At 45.2% G+C, this 22,159-nt stretch overlaps 1 protein-coding gene across 2 annotated transcripts in view; it reads left to right on the forward strand.

Annotated features, from left to right (window-relative positions):
• LOC122813124 (phosphofurin acidic cluster sorting protein 1-like) overlaps nt 1-22,159 on the forward strand; it is a 3,500,289-nt gene that overhangs the window by 1,922,176 nt on the left and 1,555,954 nt on the right. For both annotated transcript variants that reach the window (XM_044085266.1, XM_044085275.1), the window contains exon 16: nt 17,574-17,728. In XM_044085266.1, coding sequence (XP_043941201.1) covers nt 17,574-17,728 — 155 coding nt within the window. The remainder of the gene's footprint in view (nt 1-17,573; nt 17,729-22,159) is intronic.

The raw sequence follows: 22,159 nt of genomic DNA on the forward strand, positions 1-22,159 counted from the left end.
AACCAACCAATTCAATAATACTGACAGATTCACGTTTTACTCACCATGCTATAAGTCATGGTCAAGGATTGACTTCTTTCTGATCTCAGAATCCCTCTTAAACAAAAAAAACTATTTATAGAAACAGTCCAAGATTTCTATCAGATCATTCCAAAGTAACTCTGAAGCTTTTCCTCTTAAATAATACCCCTAAACAAAACACCTACCACTCCTGGTCCCTAAACCCAAATCTTCTTGAAAAGGAAGAAGTAGTTAATGAAATCAACTCTATACTGGATGATCTTAATACTGATTTATTAACCTCAGACATCACTCTGGACATTCTGTGGGCAGCCACAAAAGTTAAAATCCAGGGGCTGTTGATCCAAAAGGCCTCATATTTTAAAAAATTTGCTAGAGGGAAAGAGACCGAAATTAAGCAGAAAATCCAAGAAACTGAAAAACCTCTCCTAGAAAATTTCTGCCCTAAACTTGAAGCCCAACTCATTTACTTTGAAAATATATCTGATAAACTATATGGACCACAGAAGAAAATAGATCCACAGTCTCATAACTCCTTCTTTAATCCTATTACATTCCCAAAAGTTGGAAAACAACAGTCTGAAAATCTCAAATCCCCTCTAAAAACTGAAGAAATTATGGAAGCAATAAAGTCTCTCAAACGTAACAAAGCACCAGTTCCTGATGAGTTTACTTCGAATTTTTAAGTTTGCCTTAAAACCGTGTTCCTATCCTTCTTAAAGTCTTTGATCATATTTGTAAACATGGCTTTGCTGATTTATATCTTAACAACTCCAAAACCGTCTTTTTTCATAAACACAATACTGACAAATCTAATCCATCAAATTATAGACCTATTTCACTTATTAATGTAGATGTCAAAATTCTGGCTACGACTCTAACCAATGGAATTAAACAAGTCATACATTCAATTACATCCCCACAGCAATCAGGATTCATGAAGGAAAGACAAATTTGGGACAATACACTCACCCTAGAAGCGGCTATACAATTTACTGCAAAACACAAACTTCCCCTATACCTTATGGCATTAGATGCTACAAAGGCTTTCGACAGAGTAAACCATGAATTTTTATTCTTAACTCTACAATTCAACTTTCCAGACAGTTTCATAAATATAATTAAAATGTTATGTGACTCTTCATATATACTACGCTAGTAATCAATAAGCTACACTCATCAAAAATTAAACTAAATAATGGCACTAGACAGGGCTGTCCCCTCTCACCATACCTCTTTAACATATATATTGAACCGCTGGTCTTATACTTAACACAAAAAACTTTCATAGTATACCCAACATTCTGGGGAATAGTCTTGCCTTTTCAGCATTTGCAGACGACCTCATTATATATTTCCAGCTTTCCAGCACTGATTTTATTAAAGTCCAAAATACAATTGAAACCTTCTCGAAAACTTCCAACTACGAAATTAACCCCTCAAAATCTCTTATTTTTCCAGTTAACCCAAACAGTCGTAAAGAAGCTCTGTTTCCCATATCCCAAATAAAGCTGAACTATACCCTTAAATATCTAGCGATAGTATTTGACCATAATCGTAAAATCTCCCTACAAAATAACCTCCTTAGAATATGGTCATCCATAGAAAATGATTTAACCAGATGGAAAAACTTGAATTTCACCTTCTTGTCTAAAATAGCAATACTAAAAATAAATGTTCTACCCAGAATACTGTTCCAGTTTAATTCAACAGACAATATCATCCCACTAAACTTTTTCAAAAAAATTAACAGAACCTTAACTAAATTTATATGGTTCCCTAAAAATCCCAGAATCTCTTTATCAAGATTAATGCTGCCAAAAAACAAGGGAGGACTGGGGATACCCGATTTCAGATTGTATTACGACATAATCTGTGCCAGTAGAATCATAATAATTGCAGACCATAATTCAAACAAATTAACTCGCTTTCCTCAATGGATTGGTCTCTGGCAGGCTCATGTGAAAAGTTGTAAAATAAACCCCAAAGCATTACCCTTCCTAAATAAATCTTTATTAAAAGACATTAAATTACACAACCTAATTAAGCATAAGATTAATATATTTCAAAAACTCTTCCACCTCATTAGGTCTGTCAAACGTGTTCATTCTCTTGCAGCCCATTCACCTGAACCAAAATGTAAAATTGGGTAACAAAATGCTAAACCTAGATCAATTCCCTCAAATTAAAACCTTAACTGTATGGGATTTATTTCAGCTTAAGGACAACTCCCTTAATGATATCAGAATAAAACTTAACTTAAATAGCAAATACACAATAATCTTGAGACAAATCAAAGCATTAATTTCTACCTTAGAATGCTTCCCAAATAAGTTACAAGAAGAAATAAACTTGGCCACTTTACTCCTGAGATGTCTAAAAATCAAAAAGAAGATGCTTTCAATCACTTACAAACTAGTCTCTACAGCTAGATACCCTCTGATGTAATGGGATCCTATCTTGCCTACATTCATAACTGATGGGTTCGGAGCCGATCCATCGGCTCCGACTCAGCCACTATACAATAGAACGAAGTCTCTAATTGGCTGGGCTACCCCTTATCCCAGAATGCACCACGCCTGCTTCCCCAGATCTCGTTTGCCGCTTTTCAAGCTAGACGTGGTCTCGACTTGGCTGGAGCTAACTAGTCTTTTTGGTTTCTTTTTTGGTCTTTTGACCTAGGGGTTTCTTCATAAATTTAACAAACAGCTGTTTTAACAGCTTTGTGTGTATGTGTAAACTGTTTTTTGTGAGATTGGTATTTTTTCTCTGTTACCGGGCAAGGCCCGTTTGAGTTAGAGGGCCCTTGCCCTTATTTGTGTGGTTGCTGAAATTGTCTTACTGTACGTTTTTCTACTTTAATACGTTAATTAGAGGGCTTCTGCCCGTTTTTGGTGTGCTGTATCTCGGGTCAGTCCCGTTTTGAGTCGAAGGGCTCGTGTCCTACTTAAGGTCTCGTTGTGGTAAAACAGTGGTGTGACAGGATGTCTAAAGAACAGAAGTCTGGGTTTAAAAAGTGCACCAAGTGTAATTATAAAATGTCCATTACCGATAGCCATGCTGTATGTGTATATTGTTTAGGACCAAAACATTTGCAGGAAACATGTAGTGTGTGTCATGCTTTTTCCTCTAGAGTCCTTCAAGAACGTAAAAATAAATTGATCCTTAAGGGCCTTATTAAGCCCTCCTTTGAGGAAGCTTTGGCTTCTCCTTCCTCTCCAGCTTCAAAAAAGAAAAGGTCGTCGGCTTCGACCAGTCCGTTGGAGCCAACATCCAAGAAGCACAGGTCGACCTCTTCTTCCTCGTCTCCAATGGCTTCGGAGCCTCGGGTGGAAGGGTCTGCCTCGATACCTCTTTCCTCAGCTCCATTGGTGTCGGAGCCGCAGGTTGGGGGGATCGAGAGGCGAATCACCTGCTTTGGCTCCTTTGCTCTCGGAGCCGTTGGAGGTGTGCAGCTCAGACTCTCCTCCCTCGGCCCCGAAGTCTCCTTCGGCGCCGATACTTGTCCATACGGTTCCGGATCCGGTGCCGATAGTGTTGGAGCCATTTCGGAGCTGGTCCCCCTGGTCTTTCGGAACCGAGAGAGAAGTTGTCTCGGCCCCCATCTATTTCCTCTAAATCTTCCAAGTTGTCTGACTCGGATTTGGACAGAGTTATCCAGAGGCTTTTCCAGTCCCCGTTTTTTGCAAAAATGGTCTCGGCTCCAGCCCACTCGGCTCCGGAGCTGATCCCCACTTCGACACATCTGATTCCTCCTCCAACCTCCTTGGAGCTGTTGGAGTCGGTGATGTTAGAGCAGAGCAGAGTCGTCCAGTCGGAGCCGAGACTCCCTCGGAGTCTCTCGGTTCCGACCATCATTCCTACCCTGTCCTCGGCATCAGGGTTCGGTACCAGGTCTTCCTCGGTCGGGGCTGAGGGGAACACTTTGGAACTGGTAGCTTCGGTGCCTAGTCTTCCCCTCGGAGCATTGGCCGCAGGGATTCCTGGTACCGCCGTGGTCTCTCAGCCGGTACCCTCCGTAGAGTCTGGAGGTCCTGCTTTTGAGGCCATGAGGTGTGCGCTGGCCATGTCCTTGCTGGCTCAGTAAGTCTCTACCTCACCGTCCCTAGACTTGGGAACTGGTGCTTCTGGTGTGCTTCATTCCCACGACAGCAGGGCCCCAGGGCCTGAGGATACCCCCTTGGGGGGTTCCCTTCTCCCGGGAGGTCCTTCTGAATCCGCTTCGGATGAACCTCCAAGGAAGAAATTGTGCAAGAGGAAGCACGTTGACTCCCGGGACAAGTCCATCACTTCAGATACTGACCTCGATGATGCGGAGGGGTCCCCAAAATCGTCTTCGGATGACGTTTCATTCTCAGATATCCTTGAGATCATGAGACAGAGAGGCGATTGGCAATCCAAAACCCCTTCCGCGGAGGAGTCAGTATTCCTCAAGGCTTTTAAGGCCCAGCCCTCCGCCTCCTGGGTGTCTCCACCCTTCGATGAATTGCTAGATTTAGTTTCTCGAAGGGTGTGGGAACACCCTGATTCTGTGGAATCGGTGCCCGCCAGGCCTAACAAGTTCCTTTTAGCCCCTCCTCAGAAGGAATTTTTGACCAAAGGAGTTGCAGTAGATGCGATGGTGGTGGCATCTGCCACTCAGCAAGACGTGGCAGAGGCTTCAACGTCCATTCACCCTCCTAATAAGGATTCCAGGAGCATGGATAGGTACGGGAAGCATACCCTTTCTTCAGCGGCCTTTACCCTGCAGTCACTGAATTATCTTTGTCATTTCACCAGGCTCCAAAGGGACCTCCTCAAAGAGTTAGGAGAGTCTCTTACGGGTAATCTTCCTGAGCCGTTAGCCCAGACTGTTGGCGCCCAGATGACTACCCTATCTTTGATAGTCAACTCGTGCATGAGGCTCATCTCATATGCGGCCGAAGGGGCGAGTAGAGCAGCGGGAACAGGCGTGGCTCTTAGAAGACACACCTGGTTACGCTTGTGTTCTTTTGTGGAGGCTTTTAAGTCTTCCTTCACCGACGCCCCTTTTGATGGGTCCTCCCTGTTTGGACCCAAGGTGAAGGACACACTGACTCGGTGCGAGCAGGAGGGCAAGACCTTGACTGCCATGGGGGCCCGTTTTTCCGCTCCTTCTAGACCTTACCCCAAGGCCCAGAGAGGAGGGAAAATGTGGTTCAGGAAATCTCAAAGGTTTTTCCCTACTCCACCGAGTGATCCCCCCTCTAGAGGCAGAGGGGGGGGAATTCAGGAAGACATCACCCCAGAGGCGGCAGAGGCCCCCATAACTCTGGAGACCGCGATTCCTTTCGTGGTCCATCCTACGCTCCCCGTCCCTGAGACGTGGCCCAACTGCGCATCTCCGGAGCCAGTCGGGGGTCGTTTTGCGGAACACCCAAAGGCTTGGCAATCTATCACCAAGGATCAGTGGGTGCTCCGAACCATAACCAGAGGCTATTTCATCCCTTTCATAAAACCCCCTCTTCCTATCAGGAAAATCCCGGATGTGCCACCCAGTCAGCGGGATCAAGCAGCGGTCGAGGTCTCAAAGCTGCTAAGAAAAGGGGTCATCCAGCCTGTCCCCGCAGACCAGATCGGATCAGGAATTTACTCAAGATTATTTTTGGTGCCAAAAAAGACAGGGGACTTAAGGCCCATTTTGGACCTCAAATCATTGAATCACTTTGTAAAGAAATCCAAATTCCGAATGGTCACCCTTCAGTCCATTCTCCCGTTATTGGAGAAGGATGTCTGGATGTGCTCCATAGATCTCAAGGACGCTTACTATCACATCCTGATAAGTCAAGAGTCCAGGAGTTACTTACGCTTCCGCCTGGGAACCAGTCATTTCCAATTCCGAGCTCTGCCCTTTGGTCTCACCACAGCCCCCAGGGTGTTCACCAAGTGCCTGGCAGTAGTGACAGCTCACTTGAGAAGTCAAGGATTCCAAGTGTTTCCCTATCTAGACGACTGGCTCCTTACTGCCACCACCAAGCATCTATTAGTTCAGGCGCTTATGACCACAGTCAGTTTGGGTCATTCACTAGGAATCACGTTCAATTGGAAAAAATCTGTGCTGCAGCCATCTCAGCGTATTACCTTTATAGGTGCAGAGTTAGACATAAGAAAAATGCGGGCATGTTAAGTTGTCTATCTCGCCTTCATTCTTGCTGGATGGGTTCGGAGCCGACCTCGGCTCCGACTCGGCCACTCTAAAAGCTCGAGAGTTGGTTCCACCGGCTCGAGGCTCCCCTTATATCCCACAATGCTAGGCGTGAGTTACCTCAGATCTCGTTTGCCGCTACAGCGATCGAGGTGTGTTTTCTACCAGCTCCAGGTTAGTGAAAGTTAGACTAGTTTAAATTCTTTAGACTTAAGCTAGCTTAGTGTATTTTTCTTTCCCCTTAGTGTAGTGGATATTATCCCTTCATATCCTTTATCCAGTCCCCTTTTTTTCTAAAGAACTTATAGTTCTTTCCCTAAGGCCTTCGGGCCCTCCCTTCCCTATCCTTAGGGTGTGTATGTGTTGATTAGGGAAGTTTAACTTAATTACCTTTAGTTTAAATATTCCTTTGAATCCCTATCAGTGTAATCTGTGTGTGTGTGTTTTTTCTGTGTGTGATTACACTTAGGGTCCTTGAGTATGTCCAAGGATACAAAGGTCTCAGGCTTCAAGAAGTGTGACTCGTGCTGTCAGAAAATGTCTCTGACAGGCGGTCACACTTCTTGTGTATTGCCTGGGACCTTTACACCTGCAGGACTCTTGTGCTGTATGCCATGGCTTCAGCCCTAGAGTCCTGCAAGAGAAAAAATAAACTCATTTTGAGGGGTTTAATCAAGCCTGAAGGTTCCCTCTCTGTGTCATCGGGAAACCTTCTAAGGCTTCAAGACCTCGGCTCCAGCTTCAGAGTCGAGGCCTAAGGCTCAAGCCTACTGCTTCATCGGCTCCGGCTGGAGCCGATGAGTCTTGACTGCAGTATCTGTGGTTTCGTCGGCTCCGGCTGGAGCCGAGGCATTAAGATTCCTGGGTGGCTCGATCAGACCATCGGAGCCGACATCTAGAAAGAGATCGAGGTCACCGTCCCTTGGCTCCGTTCATTCGGCTCCAGCGTCTCCCTTGCTGTCTGAACGGAGCCACAGATCTCACTCCTCCAGGTCATCGAGGCTCTCAGATCACGACCTCCAGAGGGTAGTGAGTAGACTTTTGAAGTCCGAGGCACTGGCCCAAATGCTCCAGAGTCTGACTCATCAGTCGATGCCTCAACTAGTTCCAATAAATATTCCTCCTCCGACTCCTTTGAGCTCGGAGCCGGGGTATCTCGGGACCGAGACTGTGGTAGCGTCGGAGCCGATACAATTGTCTTCTGCTCCGTCGTCGACTCCGATTTCTTCTTTTGAAGAATCTCGGCGCCGGGCTCCCCTCGTCGGCTCCGAGGGGGTGAGTGGCATCAGACCCTTGTCCGACCCCCCTCTCCCTCTCGGTGCTTCGGCGCTGGTGAGTTCGGCTCCGACATCGGCCTCGGAGCCATCTCTGTCGGTGCCGAGGGAGGTTCTCAGCTTCTCGGAGCGGGGACCTCTGGCTCTGCCGGACAGGGGTGCATTCGAGGTCATGCGGAGTGTGTTGGAACCTTGTTCGACTCCACAGTCGGCTCCGTCCACCCCTCCCTCTTCGGTGCCTTTGGTTATGTCGACTCACTCCCTCATCCCAGACCGCAGAGAGCTAGCTCCTCAAGAATCCCCTGTGGGGATCTCATCCACTTCGAGGCCTCCCTGAATTGGCAGGGGAGCCCCTAGGAAGAGAAAGTGTAAGAGGAAGCACATAGACTCACCTGAGTCTGTCACCTCTGACACAGATTTACAGGATTCGAGGGTTCCCCGTTCCCCTTCTGAAGATGTCTCTTTTGCAGACATTCTAGAGATCCTGAAACAGAGGGAAATTGGCCAGCCCTTAACCCTTCGGAGGATGAATCTGTGTATCTTGAGGCGTTGGCTCTCGCCCTTCCACCTCCTGGGTGTCCCCCTTTGATCCCCTCATGCAGGTGGTTGCAAAGAAGGCCTGGATGGCTCCTGATTCAGTGGACCCTACCCCCAGGAGATCTTCCAAATTTATAACAGCACCAACTGACAAGCAATTTCTCACAAAAGGTGTTTCTGTGGATGCTATGCTGGTAGCTGCTGCCACCAAGAAGGAACTAGCTGATCCTTCAGTGCCTGTTCATCCCCCTAACAAAGAATCTAGGTCTATGGACAGGTACGGGAAGCGGATGTTCTCGTCAGCGACCTTTGCTATGCGTTCGCTGAATTACCTATACCATTTTACTCATCTTCAAAGGGACTTGATCAAAGAAGCGAGTGACATGTTGAAGGATCCTACGGCTGCGGGTTTTCAGGACAAGATGAACACTCAGCTGGCTACCCTGAACTCCATAGCTAACTCCTCCATGCACCTCCTCTCTTATGCGGCTGATGGAGCGAGCAGGGCCGCAGGGACAGGTGTGGCCTTACGCAGGCATGCCTGGATGCGGCTATGCAACTTTGCGGACCCCTTTAAAACGTCATTTACTAATTCCCCGTTTGATGGATCATCTCTTTTTGGTCCTCAAGTGAAAGAAACCTTGACTAGGTGCGAGACAGATGGCAAGACTCTTTCTGCCGTCGGAGTCTGTTTCTCCACTCCTTCTAGGCCTTACCCCAAAGGCCAGAAAAGTGGAAAAATGTGGTTCCGCAAACAATCTCAAGGGACTTCGCCTGGCGACAGAGTCGGTTCCCGCCAGAGGCAGAGGGGGGAACAACAACGGTAGACGTCGCCCTAGAGGCAGGGGGGGTCCGCAGAACCAGGGCAATCGGGAAGCCTTCTCTGATAAGCCCTTTCAGCATCCCTGAGGTGTTGCCCGACTGCCCACCTTCGGAGGCAGTCGGGGGAAGATTGTCACTGTACCCAGAAGCCTGGCTATCCCTGACTCAAGACAAATGGGTACAGTCCATCATTTCCGAAGGCTATTCCATTCCCTTCGTTCGCATTCCAAACCAATCAAAAAAATCTTGCAGCTTTGGAAATTTCAAAGCTGCTTGCAAAAAGAGCAATACAGCCAGTTCCAGCAGACCAGCAAGGATCCGGAATCTACTCCAGGTTCTTTTTAGTTCCAAAGAAAACAGGGGACTGGAGACCAATTTTGGATCTCAGTATCTTGAACAAGTCAGTCAAGAAAACAAGATTTCGGATGGTCACGCTGCAGTCCATCCTTCCCCTATTGGGAAAGGGAAACTGGATGTGCTCTATAGACCTTCAGGATGCGTACTATCACATAAAAATGAACAGACACTCCAGAAGATTCCTCCACTTCAGGCTGGGAACCAGTCATTTTCAATTCAGGGCCCTGCCCTTTGGTCTCACCACTGCCCCCCGGGTGTTTACCAAATGCATGGCAGTGGTAGCTTCTCACCTGAGACGTCAAGGATTCCAGGTGTTTCCATATTTGGACGACTGGCTCCTCACAGCTCCCACCAAGCATCTTCTTCTATTGGCCAGGGACTACACCTTTCGCATTTGTCAAAATTTAGGCATTTCAATAAATTGCGAAAAGTCTGTTTTGTCGCCTTGTCGTACTATTACCTTCATAGGCGCAAATCTAGACACAGTCAACATGTCTGTGAGACTAACAGATCAGAGAATAACAGACATACACAAACTGGTCTCGCTCCTATTCAGCAGCAACAGAATCAAAGCCAGGTTAGTTCTGAAAGTGTTGGGGATTATGGCGGCTGCCATACCTCTGCTTCCATTAGCCAGATTCCACATGAGAATCCTTCAATGGATGCTCTTCACGCAATGGTCATACCAGCAACTTCCGATGTCCCACACCATCATGATTACGCAAACATGCAAAAATCATCTTCTGTGGTGGATGTCTTCCCCTCAGCTCTTGTTGGGAAGACCCTTTGTCCCTTCCCCTCCGGTTGCTACTCTGACAATGGACGCCTCCCTGATCGGGTTGGGGGCATTATCAGGGCAGAACTGTCCAGGGCACATGGCAACCAGACGAATGCCACTTGCACATAAATGTTCTAGAGATGAGAGCAGTGCTTTTAGCATTGCAAGCCCTTCAAGACTCTCTTCCCTTGGGAACGATAGCAATCCAGACGGACAATATGTCTGTAGTGTGGTATATCAACAAACAAGGCGGAACCAGGTCCTACCCCCTGTGTCGTGAAGCACTCAGACTGTGGCAATGGGCGATTTCTTCTCAGCGGTTTCTGATAGCAACGCACATCCCCGGGAAGTCCAATCAAATCTCGGACAAATTGAGCAGAGCTATCCTCATGCCTCACGAGTGGTCTCTGAAAGACTCTGTTGTGAGAGAAATTTTTCTCAAGTGGGGTCAGCCTTGCTGCGACCTTTTTGCTATTCCCCAAAACAGCAAGTGCAGAGATTATTTCACCCTATTCGCTTTAGCAGGTCAACCCAGCAGAGACGCTCTAGTCCAAGTTTGGCCCCGGGGACTTCTGTATGCATTTCCTCCCTTCCCACTAATCTCTCAAGTGATACAGAAAGCTATCGCTCAGAAGGCCTCGTTGATCCTCATTGCTCCTTACTGGCCTCGACAGGTTTGGTTCCCCTTTCTTCATCATTTTCTGTTGGAGCGACCTTGGCATCTGGACCTAGTTCCAGATCTTTTGATCCATCAGTCGGGTCAGTTTCATCGCTCCCTTCCCTCTCTGAACCTCACTGCTTGGTTCCTCCAGTTCCAACCTTAGCCAGGCTTCCTCAAATATCTCACTCTGTCGAGATATTTTGATAGCTTCCCATAAATCTTCCACTCGAAAGATTTATTTGAGTAAGTGGAAGCGTTTAGCCTATTGGGCTCAAGGAAGGGACATAGATCCTTTCACTGCTTCCATCCAAATGGTCCTTGATTTTCTAGCTGAACTCTTCCATGCAGGTTCATCTCCATCTACTCTTAAAGTTCAATTGGCAGCTATTTCTAACTTTCATGTGGGCATTTCAGAGTCTGCCATAATGTCCCACAAGCTTTGCAAAGCATTTTTGAAGGAGTTTTTCTTCTCAGACCTCCTATAAGAAATCCTCCTCCTCCTTGGGACCTAAATTTAGTTCTTAGTTCTTTGATTCTTTCCCCTTTCGAACCTGCAGCCTCCTGTTCTTTAAAATTGCTATCATGGAAGACACTCTTTCTGGTAGCTATTACTTCAGCTAGAAGAGTTTCGAACTTCATGCACTCAGCTGTCGACCTCCTTATCTGTTGTTCCATAAGGACAGGGTATCTTCTGAACCAACCCGTCCTTTTTACCTAAGATAGCCTCGGCGTCTAACCTAAATCAAAGCATTGACCTTCCTGTGTTTTTCCAGAATATTCTAACAGGTCTGAACAGAAATTGCATTGGCTAGATGTTCATCGTCAGTTAAGGTACTATTTGGATAGAACCAAACAATTCAGAAAATCTGACCAGCTGTTTGTCTCTTATGCAGAAGGCAGAAAGGGACTTTCAGTTTCAAAGGTATCATTATCTAGATGGATAACATCTCTGATTTCCCTTGTTTATGAAATTAGACACCAAAAGCTGCCTAACAAACCTAAAGCCCATTCTACCAGAGCTTTGGCTACTTCTATAGCCTTCCAAGACAGACTGCCTATTGACACCATTTGTGCAGCGGCTACTTGGGCTACTCCTCACACTTTCATTTCTCATTATAAGTTGGATTTAGCTTCTAGGCATAGAGCTAACTTTGGTTCCACTGTTCGCAAGAGTCTGTTCCGTTAGGCCACCCGGGACAAGGTGCTAGGGCGGTCCCATCCAGCAAGAATGAAGGCGAGATAGACAACTTAACATATAGAAGTTATGTTCTTACCATAACGTTCCATGTTAGTTGTCTTCTTCTCGCTTCTTCTTCGCCCCACCCTCCTTCCCCCTGGCCTGGACAGACCTAGAGGAGTTTTGATTGTGACCTCTCTTTCTACCACCTCTTACTTTAGGTATATGCTGCTGTGCATATTTTCCTGGATCAGGATGTAGGTCACCCTTCTCTTCTCCCTGGTTTATAGAGGTGGACTTTGTTTATAGTTATTCTGTTACTATTATAAGCTGGGCCTAGCTTACAAACGAGATCTGAGGTAACTCACGCCTAGCATTGTGGGATATAAGGGGAGCCTCGAGCCGGTGGAACCAACTCTCGAGCTTTTAGAGTGGCCGAGTCGGAGCCGAGGTCGGCTCCGAACCCATCCAGCAAGAAGAAGGCGAGAAGAAGACAACTAACATGGAACGTTATGGTAAGAACATAACTTCTATATTCTTGCCGATAGAAAGGATTTAGGTCCTGCAGTCTCAGGTTCAAACCTTGTTACCCAGATCACGAGTTCAGGCCAGATTGATTCTGCAGTTATTGGGCACGATGGCCGCGACCATTCTTCTAGTCCCCTTAGCCAGGCTGCACATGCGGGTGCTGCAATGGCTACTGTCGGTTCAATGGTCTTTTCAGGATCTCCCCTTGGACCATTTGGTCCAGATTACGGAAATTTGCTGTCGGGACCTACGTTGGTGGCTGCTTCGGTCCAACCTGGACCAGGGGCGACCCTTTGCCCTTCAGCCTCCTGTCGCCACGGTGACCACGGACGCCTCCCAGATAGGGGGGGGGGGGCATTATCTGGACAGGTCTGTCCAAGGTACGTGGCAGGCTCACGAAGCACACTTATATATCAGTATCCTGGAAATGAGAGTGGTGCTACTGGTGTTGCAAGCACTTCATCATGTTCTTCCCCGGGGTACCATTGCGATCCTATCCGACAACATGTCGGTAGTCTGGTACATAAACAAGCAAGGCGGAACCAGGTCCTACCCTCTTTGCCGAGAGGCCATGAGAGTGTGGCATTGGGCGATTTCTACCCAGTGTTTCCTAGTGGCAACGCACATTCCGGGGAAATCGAATGTGATTGCAGACAGGCTGAGCAGGACCCTTCTGTTGCCCCACGAGTGGTCTCTCAACGACAGGGTGGCTGCAAACATTTTCGCCAAGTGGGGCCTCCCTTGTTGCGACTTGTTCGCCAGCCCTCACAATGCAAAATGCAGGGAGTTCTTTACTCTGACTCCCTCTCAGGGGCAGATTCCCAGGGACGCTCTAGCTCACAGTTGGCCCTCCGGTCTACTTTACGCCTTCCCTCCGGTTCCCCTTCTCCCGAAGGTGATACAGAAGGTGATTTATCTGGGAAGCGACATGATTCTGATCGCTCCACACTGGCCTCGTCAGGTTTGGTTCCTCTTCCTTCTGAGGTATGCGGTGGAGGGCCCATGGCTTCTGGACCTGGTGCCCAACCTGTTAACTCATCAGTTGGGTCAGTCTCATCCATCCCTCAGGTCCTTGAGGTTGGCCGCCTGGTTACTCCACTTCCAACCTTAGAGATAACTCTCTTTCTCCAGACGTTATCCACATTTTGTCCTCTTCTCACAAACCTTCCACTACTAAACTGTATTCCAGCAAGTGGAAGAGGTTTGCTGTTTGGGCCCAGCAACGAGGTATAGATCCCCTTACCGCCCCAGTACCTCAGGTTTTAGAATTCCTAGCTTCTTTGTTTTATTTGGGCTCTTCAGTTTCCACAATCAAAGTCCAACTGGCGGCTATCTCTAATTTTCATGTCTCCTTTGAGCCTTCTTTAATGGCAAACAGGCTTTGCAAATCTTTCCTTAAAGGGGCGTGGCTCCTTCGGACCCCAATAGCCCATCCTGTGCCTCCTTGGACCTGAATATGGTTCTAGCTTCTTTAACTGCCCGCCCTTTTGAACCAGCAGCTACTTGTGATATGAAATTTCTATCATGGAAAACCGCCTTTTTGGTGGCAATAACCTCTGCCAAGCGGGTCTCAGAGCTTCAGGCCCTCTGTTCTAGTCCTCCTTATTTGATCTTTCACAAAGACAGAGTATCTCTTAAGTTAAATCCCTCTTTCTTACCCAAGGTAGCATCCCCCTTATGCATTCAACAATCCTTGGAGCTTCCTGTGTTTTTTCCCAAATTCTCCAATAACGCAGAATACATTTTCCATCAGTTGGATGTGCATAGACAACTGCGTTTTTACTTAAGTAGGACCAATCAGACACGAAAGTCAGATTAGCTGTTTGTGTCCTTTGCAGAAAATAGGTTGGGTCAACCGGTGGCTAAAACCACCATAGCCAAATGGATTAAAGATTGCATCTCCTTCATTTATTCACAGTCGGGCAAAGAGCTACCATTCCCAATCAGGCTCATTCTACCAGGGCAATGGCTACTTCTGTAGCATTCCACTCCAAGTTATCGATAGATGATATCTGTGCGGCCGCTACCTGGACTTCTCCACACACTTTCATTTCTCATTACAAGATAGATGTGGTTTCTCGAGGTAGAGCTTCTTTTGGTTCCACAGTTCTCAGGAGTGTTTTCCAATGAGCCACCCGGGAGTTAGGTGCTAGGGATGCTGTCCCATCAGTTATGAATGTAGGCGAGATAGGATCCCATTACATCTTTTAGTTATGTACTTACCATAACCCGGATGTATGGGATCCATCTCGCCACATTCATACTCGCCCTCCTTCCCCCTTCCCATTGGATTTAGAGGAAATGTTGCTTCTACTGAGTTCTTTCTCTTGAAGGACTTTAGTTTGTTACAGTTGCGGTTATGTTTTCTGTGTCTGGATGTAGGTATGAAAGCGAACAAACAAGATCTGGGGAAGCAGGCATGGTGCATTCTGGGATAAGGGGTAGCCCAGCCAATTAGAGACTTCGTTCTATTGTATAGTGGCCGAGTCGGAGCCGATGGATCGGCTCCGAACCCATCAGTTATGAATGTGGGCGAGATGGATCCCATACATCCGAAGTTATGGTAAGTACATAACTAAAAGTTACATTTGCACAGTATTGGAAAGACAAAAACCCTGACCTGACAGATGCTCATCTCTGTCAAGCAATTAATCACACAAACGCTTTTGCCCCTTTTAAGAAACTGTTATCTACCCAGTTAATGATTAATAACAATGCTTACTATACTCTAGAACATTTAAACTCTTTTTTTCCTAACACTTCACCCTTGTGCCCTTTTTGCCCCACAGCTAAAGCTGACCTCCTACACAGTCTATGGTAATGTAAATATGCTCAGAATCTCTGGAATTTGCTAAGGATCAAACTTTAAAAAAATGGGCTATGGCAAATCCACTCTCCCCTGGGAATTTGCTATACTTCATATATGCCATGAGGACATAACTTCTACTGATCTCAGGATACAGATTGCTCTCTTCATGTTAATCAAGCTCTATTTTACACAGAACTGGTTAGATTGATCTAAACTAGATTAGTCCAACTTTAAGAACATGGCATCTAAGTATATTTTATTTATTTTATTTTACATTTGTTGACCGGGCTAGTCTAGCTGGATATGGCCATTTTCAGTAGAGGCCCGGGGAGAAAAGCTCCAGTGGATAAAATGAAGCAGTAATAACATAAATACAGTGACAGTAACATATATAATCAAGATTATACTAACAAGGCTTTACATAAAGTATCAAATACATAAAGTTGAGATAAAGCTATATCTCGTGAAATATGCAGAATGATATGCAAAGAAGGTACATAAATCATACTTGATGCACCAAGAGGAAATTAAAGTCAACATGTCTATTGGTTCCAGTTCCTGCTTTATCTCATAAACTAACCACTAACAATGCGAATAAGCGCCTGAAATACCTCAGGTTCTGGAGTATTACCCTCGACTGCATCTAACATAGCAAACAATGTTTTTCTATATTCATTGTCCTTTAGTAGTATTGCCACCAGTCTCCTCCTCATCAGAGTCTTACTCTGCTGGGTTCTCTAATGGTTACATGTATATAAGATGCATACAAAGATGAGAACTATCACGTCTTGTTAAATGTAATTAGAATCCTGTCATTATATTGTAGCACTATTTATAAATAGTTGTATATAGAAGTTGTTTTTTTGTGGGTTTTTTTTAATATATTTTTTTCTTTCTCTGTTGGTTTTTCCTGTATTCTGTAACACTGTATAGTTATCTAATACATTCTGACTATGTGCAAAAAGCTGCATTGTACATTAACAATGTTAATATTGTCATATTCTCATATGTCTGTTCATCTCATTCTGCTGTCTATCTATGTTGCTCTTCATATTGAGAAAACAAACTTAAAGATACTTGTCTATTACTAGAATGAACAGTTACTTCATCTAACTTTGTAAATGGTTTACTTTCAATGTATTATCATCTGTTACTATGTATTGCATTTTACAATTTGTTTAATGTAACAGCAAAAAATAAAAATCAAAGATTTGAAAAAAAAGATATAGGGAGAACAAAACAATTGCTTGTTTCATTTGTTGAAAGCAGACATTGTAATCTGGTCAGTAGACAAGCTTGTCATAGCTGAGTCACAGTACCCATTAATGCTGTTCCTTAGCAAATAAATCTTTACCAGATCTTGTTAAGGATCATTCATTTTGGATATCTGCAACTTCTGATGCAGCTGTGTCTAGACATGTAGCCCAGGAGTAGAATCAGATTTGAAAGGCAAGTCATAAAAGGCTTCTTTAGTTAGCTTCACCATTTTATCACCTCACATTTGATTAAGTAGTTTGGTACTCATTCTGTAATGAATTGCCCTGATTATTCAGAGTCCATAAAGGGTAGGAAACTTAACATCATACCTACCACAACTTAAAATTCTTGAAAGTGATTAGTCATCTAGAAGAAAACATTATCTAACAGCCTTGGCAGATCCTCCTATATATTAGGATATTATTTTTCACACAAATAATATTTTATTTCTTTATATTACATAGTAATTCTTGTACTGCATTAAAGTATAGTAATTACTGTACTGCTGTAAATATCCTCACTACTTCCACCCTTCTGTAAATAGTCTGTACTAATATCAGTTTATTCTTTGTATGTGTGCATTTCTATGCCTTGGTTGTGACTGAAAAGGGTCTTTGGACCAGCCCACCTACCTAGTTGTCAAATAATAAATAGGTAAACGAGGGCAGCATCCCACCTACCTGCTTCCTAACTGTAGGCCCTCAGAGACTTATTTTGTCAAATAAGAGGGTTCATCCTGTATTGATTTCTTATCCTGTTGTTTTTAGGTGTGAAGTAATGGGGTATAGATGTTTTGCACCTTCCTTTAATAGACATTTCCTGTGCATTACCTATCACAACAGACTCCGAACAAGAAAAACATTTCTAAGCTAAGAGTACAATCTGGGACTGCTAATTAATTGAGAAATAAATAGTTTTTATGGTTGATTCAGGTGGCACAAGTTACACTAAGTACTATGTGAAATTTCTATCTGGAGTATAATTTAAATACTTCATTTCATCATAAGTCATCCATTACATTGTTTAGTTGTTTTTTTATCCATTTCATTTTATGACCCTCTCAAAGTCCTTGTTTCTAAACTAAGTCCAGATGAACAAGTCATTTGCCACTAGTATTTTCATGCTTCAATCTACATCTGTAGTTTCAGTCATTTTTAATTGCTTTCACTTTCCTTCTGTTTTTGTACAGCTGTAATTGCAATTCCCAGATGCCTCCTCCAATTAAACTAGCTGTCACAGGGGATCAGAGCTACCTAAGCACTATATTGCGATTCTTTGTGGAACAGTTGGGAAACAAGACTCCTGAATGGCTCAGCTTCATTCGTTTCCTTGTTATTCCTCTGGGTAAGAGAAAAGTAAGAAAGCTCCAAAAAATATAAAAAAAGAAAGTGAATGTTAGATTAAAGAACCTACAGAATTTATTTTTTTTTTTACATGAATGAGTGCAGTAATTCCATAATTAGGTACAATTCAGGCCATTGAAATGGTATAGCATGGCAAACATAGTGAATCAAATATAATTATGTGATCACATTGGTGGAAACAGAATTTGGAGTATACATGATTAGAGCAGTGCTCCTCACCTTTTAGCAAATCCTCCTTTCGTTTTTTTAACTCTCCACAGGACCTTGCTCAGTACTTCTTCTACCTGTAGTCAGTCAGTCAATTGTGGATAACAGAATATACAAGACGACTGGGTCTATTAAACATCATCAGGTAGCAGACCAGAGCTACCTCCCTCCCCAAGAATGGGCGAACCGACAGTAACCATCCTCCTCCATCAGCTCCATCAGGCACCCAAGCTTCTAATCAAAGCTGAGTTTCCTAAGCCCAACTCAAGACTTTATTCTACCATAATTGTTAGTTCTAGTTCTGTCACAATGCTTTTTTAAAACATGTCTCGTAGGCATGACATTTCTAAAAGTATTATAGGTATAGAAAACAAACCATAATAACATCTCCTTTGTTATTTTCATGTGGTATACATACATACATGCATTTATAGATTCACTTCATAATCTCGAAATACTGAAATCTCGAATTTCAGTTTTTCGAGACTATGAAATCAAATCCACACAACACCAAAACCGCGAAATTCAAAACACGTAAAACACAGCACACACCAGACCACACATATACCACAACACCCACATCACAACATAAACAAAACAACACACATCCACAAACCTACAACACAAATAAGCAGCACCCCCCATGTGGGGAGCTGCACCCACCAAACCCCCCTACTTATATATACTCCAAGATCACATAAACAGTAAACAAAAGCAAATACACACACACACACACACACACACACACACACACACACACACACACACACACACACCACACACACACACACACACACATTCTACAGTCCCTCACACACACATCACACATGTTAGCTCATTCACATACACTCAAACTCCCACCCAAAACCCTTACAAAACACTCACTTACCTGACATAACACCTAAATCCACACACGGCACCGCACACCATCCACATAAATCCCAGACATTATGTAGCGTAAAGACATAACTGCAGATTTGAGATATTCAAATTCGAGATTATGCACTTTTGCTATTTTCAAACTTCGACTTTATAGTTTCGAGATACTGAAATTTGACATTTCAGTATTTCGAGATTATAAAGTGTTTATAAACATCAGCTGTTCCTGCCGTACCACCCGCTGGATCAAGAATTATTGAGATAATATCCTGTTGGGGATCTTTTGTTTTGGGTCATTGCATGCTGGTATATGTTCATGTCATCCAGAAAGGGTAAGTGCAAGTGTAGCCGTCAGATCGCCCACGAGCTTTGCCTTTTTTGTCTGGGACTATCTCACGACCATAAGGCCTCCTCCATTTGCCAGGCGTTCATCCCGAAAACCGTGCGTAGCAGACTGGATGCTTTAAGCATATACCTAGAGAATCAGTGACTCAAGCGTTTAGCATTAGGCATGGATGGGATGCCCAGTCTGCCTGTTGAGCCACCCAAGAAAAAGGCAAAAGACCTCAAGACCTGAAACCGTAGCTGCATCTCTGCCTCCCAGTGTCCCTCCTGTGGCCGATGTTGGCCTGGCGGGACTATCAGTTACCACCAATTTGGGTATGGTGGGTACAAACTTGGAAGCAGCAAAACCCTGTGTGGAAGGCACTTTCTCATAGGCCCTGCAGACGTCGGCTTCCTACACCGAGGGGGAACCTAAGCTTGCAGTGGCCAACCAGATGGATCCCTCCCCTAAAGCCATGCTGCCCGACTCCAGGTCTGCTCCGGCCCAGACGCCTGCTAGGCATTCTCTGAAAAAGAAAGAAAAAAGGGAACATTCCTCTCCTCCAACAGAAAGTCAGCTAGGTTGTCAGGCTTTCTTGCAAAGCCTCTTCAATGCCTTCATAGCCTTAAGACCTGCTTCTTCAGTACCTTCACCAGTGACTCCCACTGTACTGAGTCCTAGGCCCCAAGCCTTAGACTCCTCTCAGGTTGAACAGGAGGAATCCTCTGACTCTTCCTCAGAGGAATCTCTCTCTTATGTTTCCCAACTTCCCTCCCCTCTTGGATATGCCTCCCCCGAGGAAGAAACTGCTGAAGCAGATTCCCCAGCAGAGGATCTCTCCTTTGGGGAGACCATTGCTAAGATGAGGGAGCACTTTAACTGGGATTCATCTGAGATGACAGAGGTTCAGAAAAGATACTATGCACTTCTCCAGATGGCTTCCCCTGCTCCTTCAGCTATCCCTCCAGTACTGCCAGCCTTTCTTGATGCTCTAAGTGCAGCTTCCCTGAACCCAGACTCTCAGCCCCCTGCCCCCCCCCCCGAGGGAGCTAAATTCTTGGTGAAAATACCCTGTAGCTGACCTAGGCACAATCTCAGTCATTGCGGACAAGGCATCCAAACTCCTTCCTTCTTCTTCCCACCTTCCTACAGAGGAGTCTAAGGCTTGGGGCCTAGGACTCAGCACAGTGGGAGTCTGACAACCTAGCTGACAGATACCAAGGCTATAGAACATTTGGGAAAAAAAGTCTACACATCTTCCACCCTGGCATTTAGGGTGGTCAGCTACCGGAACCACATGTCCAAATATGCCTTACCTCTTTTAGAAAAAGTCTCAAAACAGTTGACTGACATTTCTGATTTCCCGGCCAAAGCTCAACTGTCCAGCCTCATTTCCTTAACCTCCCAGGTCACTAGACACTCCATTAGGTACAGCTACGATGCTCCCAAGGCCTCAACAAGGTCAGCTGCATCAGCCTGTGTCCTCCGATGGTATTCGTGGCTAACAATACCTGATGACATCAGGGCAAAACTCTGAGATGCATCTTTAGACAACTATGTTCTTTTTGGCACCAAAGTAGCAGAGCTATTTAAGACATTGCAACAAAAGGGGAAGGAGCTACAAGATCTTAAACACCTGTTTGTCTTTCCTATACCCAAGTTCCTTAGAAATTACTCATCAAAAACTCAGTTTATCAGGAAGCACTCTGCTCCCACTCCTCCCCTCCAGACCTAGGAAAGTTGCCAGGAATCAAACCACTCTTGCCAGATCTGCCCAGCCTCCAGCACAGAAGCCTCAGTTTCAAGACATGGCAGGTGGTCTGTGACTTCCTGCCACTCTTGAACCCCCCCCCCCCTCTATCCCAGTATCACTATGTCTCTCTCACTGTCTCCCAGTGTGGAGAAATCACCAGAGACAGGTGGGTCCTATCCATAATAGAAAACGGTTATTTTATGACATGGATCACTACTCCATCTGGGAGGGGTATCCCTCCACCCCCAAAGAGCAGCTCCCCCTCTTTCAACCAGTTTTGGACAACCTCACGAACCAGGGTACCATTCAACCTGCCCCTCAGACAGACAGGGGGAAAAGGATTTTATTCCAGGCTTTTCCTAGTCCTAAGGAAAGATGGCCTCTGGAGGTCAATTCTGGACTTCTCGCACCTAAATCTTTTCCTGCAAGTGCCCACCTTTCAGATGCTCACCTTGCAAACTCTTTCCCCTTTGATCTTACCTCAGGGGTTCATGGCCACCTTGGACATCAAGGATGCCTACCTTCACATTCCCATAAGGCCCAAATTCAGGAGATACCTATGTTTCTCTGTGGCCTCCTCTCATTATTAATTCTCGGCTTTGCCCTTTGGTCTCTCCACGGCACCAAGGGTCTTCACCAAGTGCCTGGCACCAGTGGTGGCCTTTTGCAGGACTCAAGGGATCCAAATCTTCCCTTATCTAGATGAAATTCTCATCCAGGCAGATTGCAAAGAATCCCTAGTCCAACCTGACTCCCACTCAGGACCTAATCTTCCTAGGTTGCAGGATTCGGACAGATATCATGAGGCCCTTCTTACCACCCCAAAAAATGGACATGTTGACACAGTACCTGCTCTTGGTCAGTCAGCCCACAAAACTGACTGCCAGGCAGTACCTCAGGCTTCTGGACCACATGGCTTCAACTGTCTCCATAGGTTCATAGATTAGCACTAAGCTAACTGCCCTTGCGAGCCATTTTAAGCCTAGCCAATTATCCCTTGTGAGACTCAAACCCTGCACCTTGTGTTTGTAAGGCAAACACCTTAACCATTAGGCCACCCTCCCATTCTCCATGTTACCATTGGTGAGACTTCACATGAGGAAGCTTTAGTGGTACCTAAGATCCATTTGGATTCAGCACTCTCATCGTCTGGAGTACAAAATCCCCTTCTTACCCTGTCTCAAGAAAGATATTCAGTGCTGGTTGAATCAGATGAGTCACAACCCTGGCCTACCTCTTCAACACCT

This window comes from Protopterus annectens, chromosome 1.part1 (assembly GCF_019279795.1).
Source record: "Protopterus annectens isolate FY-2018-M chromosome 1.part1, PAN1.0, whole genome shotgun sequence".
NCBI lineage: Eukaryota > Metazoa > Chordata > Ceratodontiformes > Protopteridae > Protopterus > Protopterus annectens.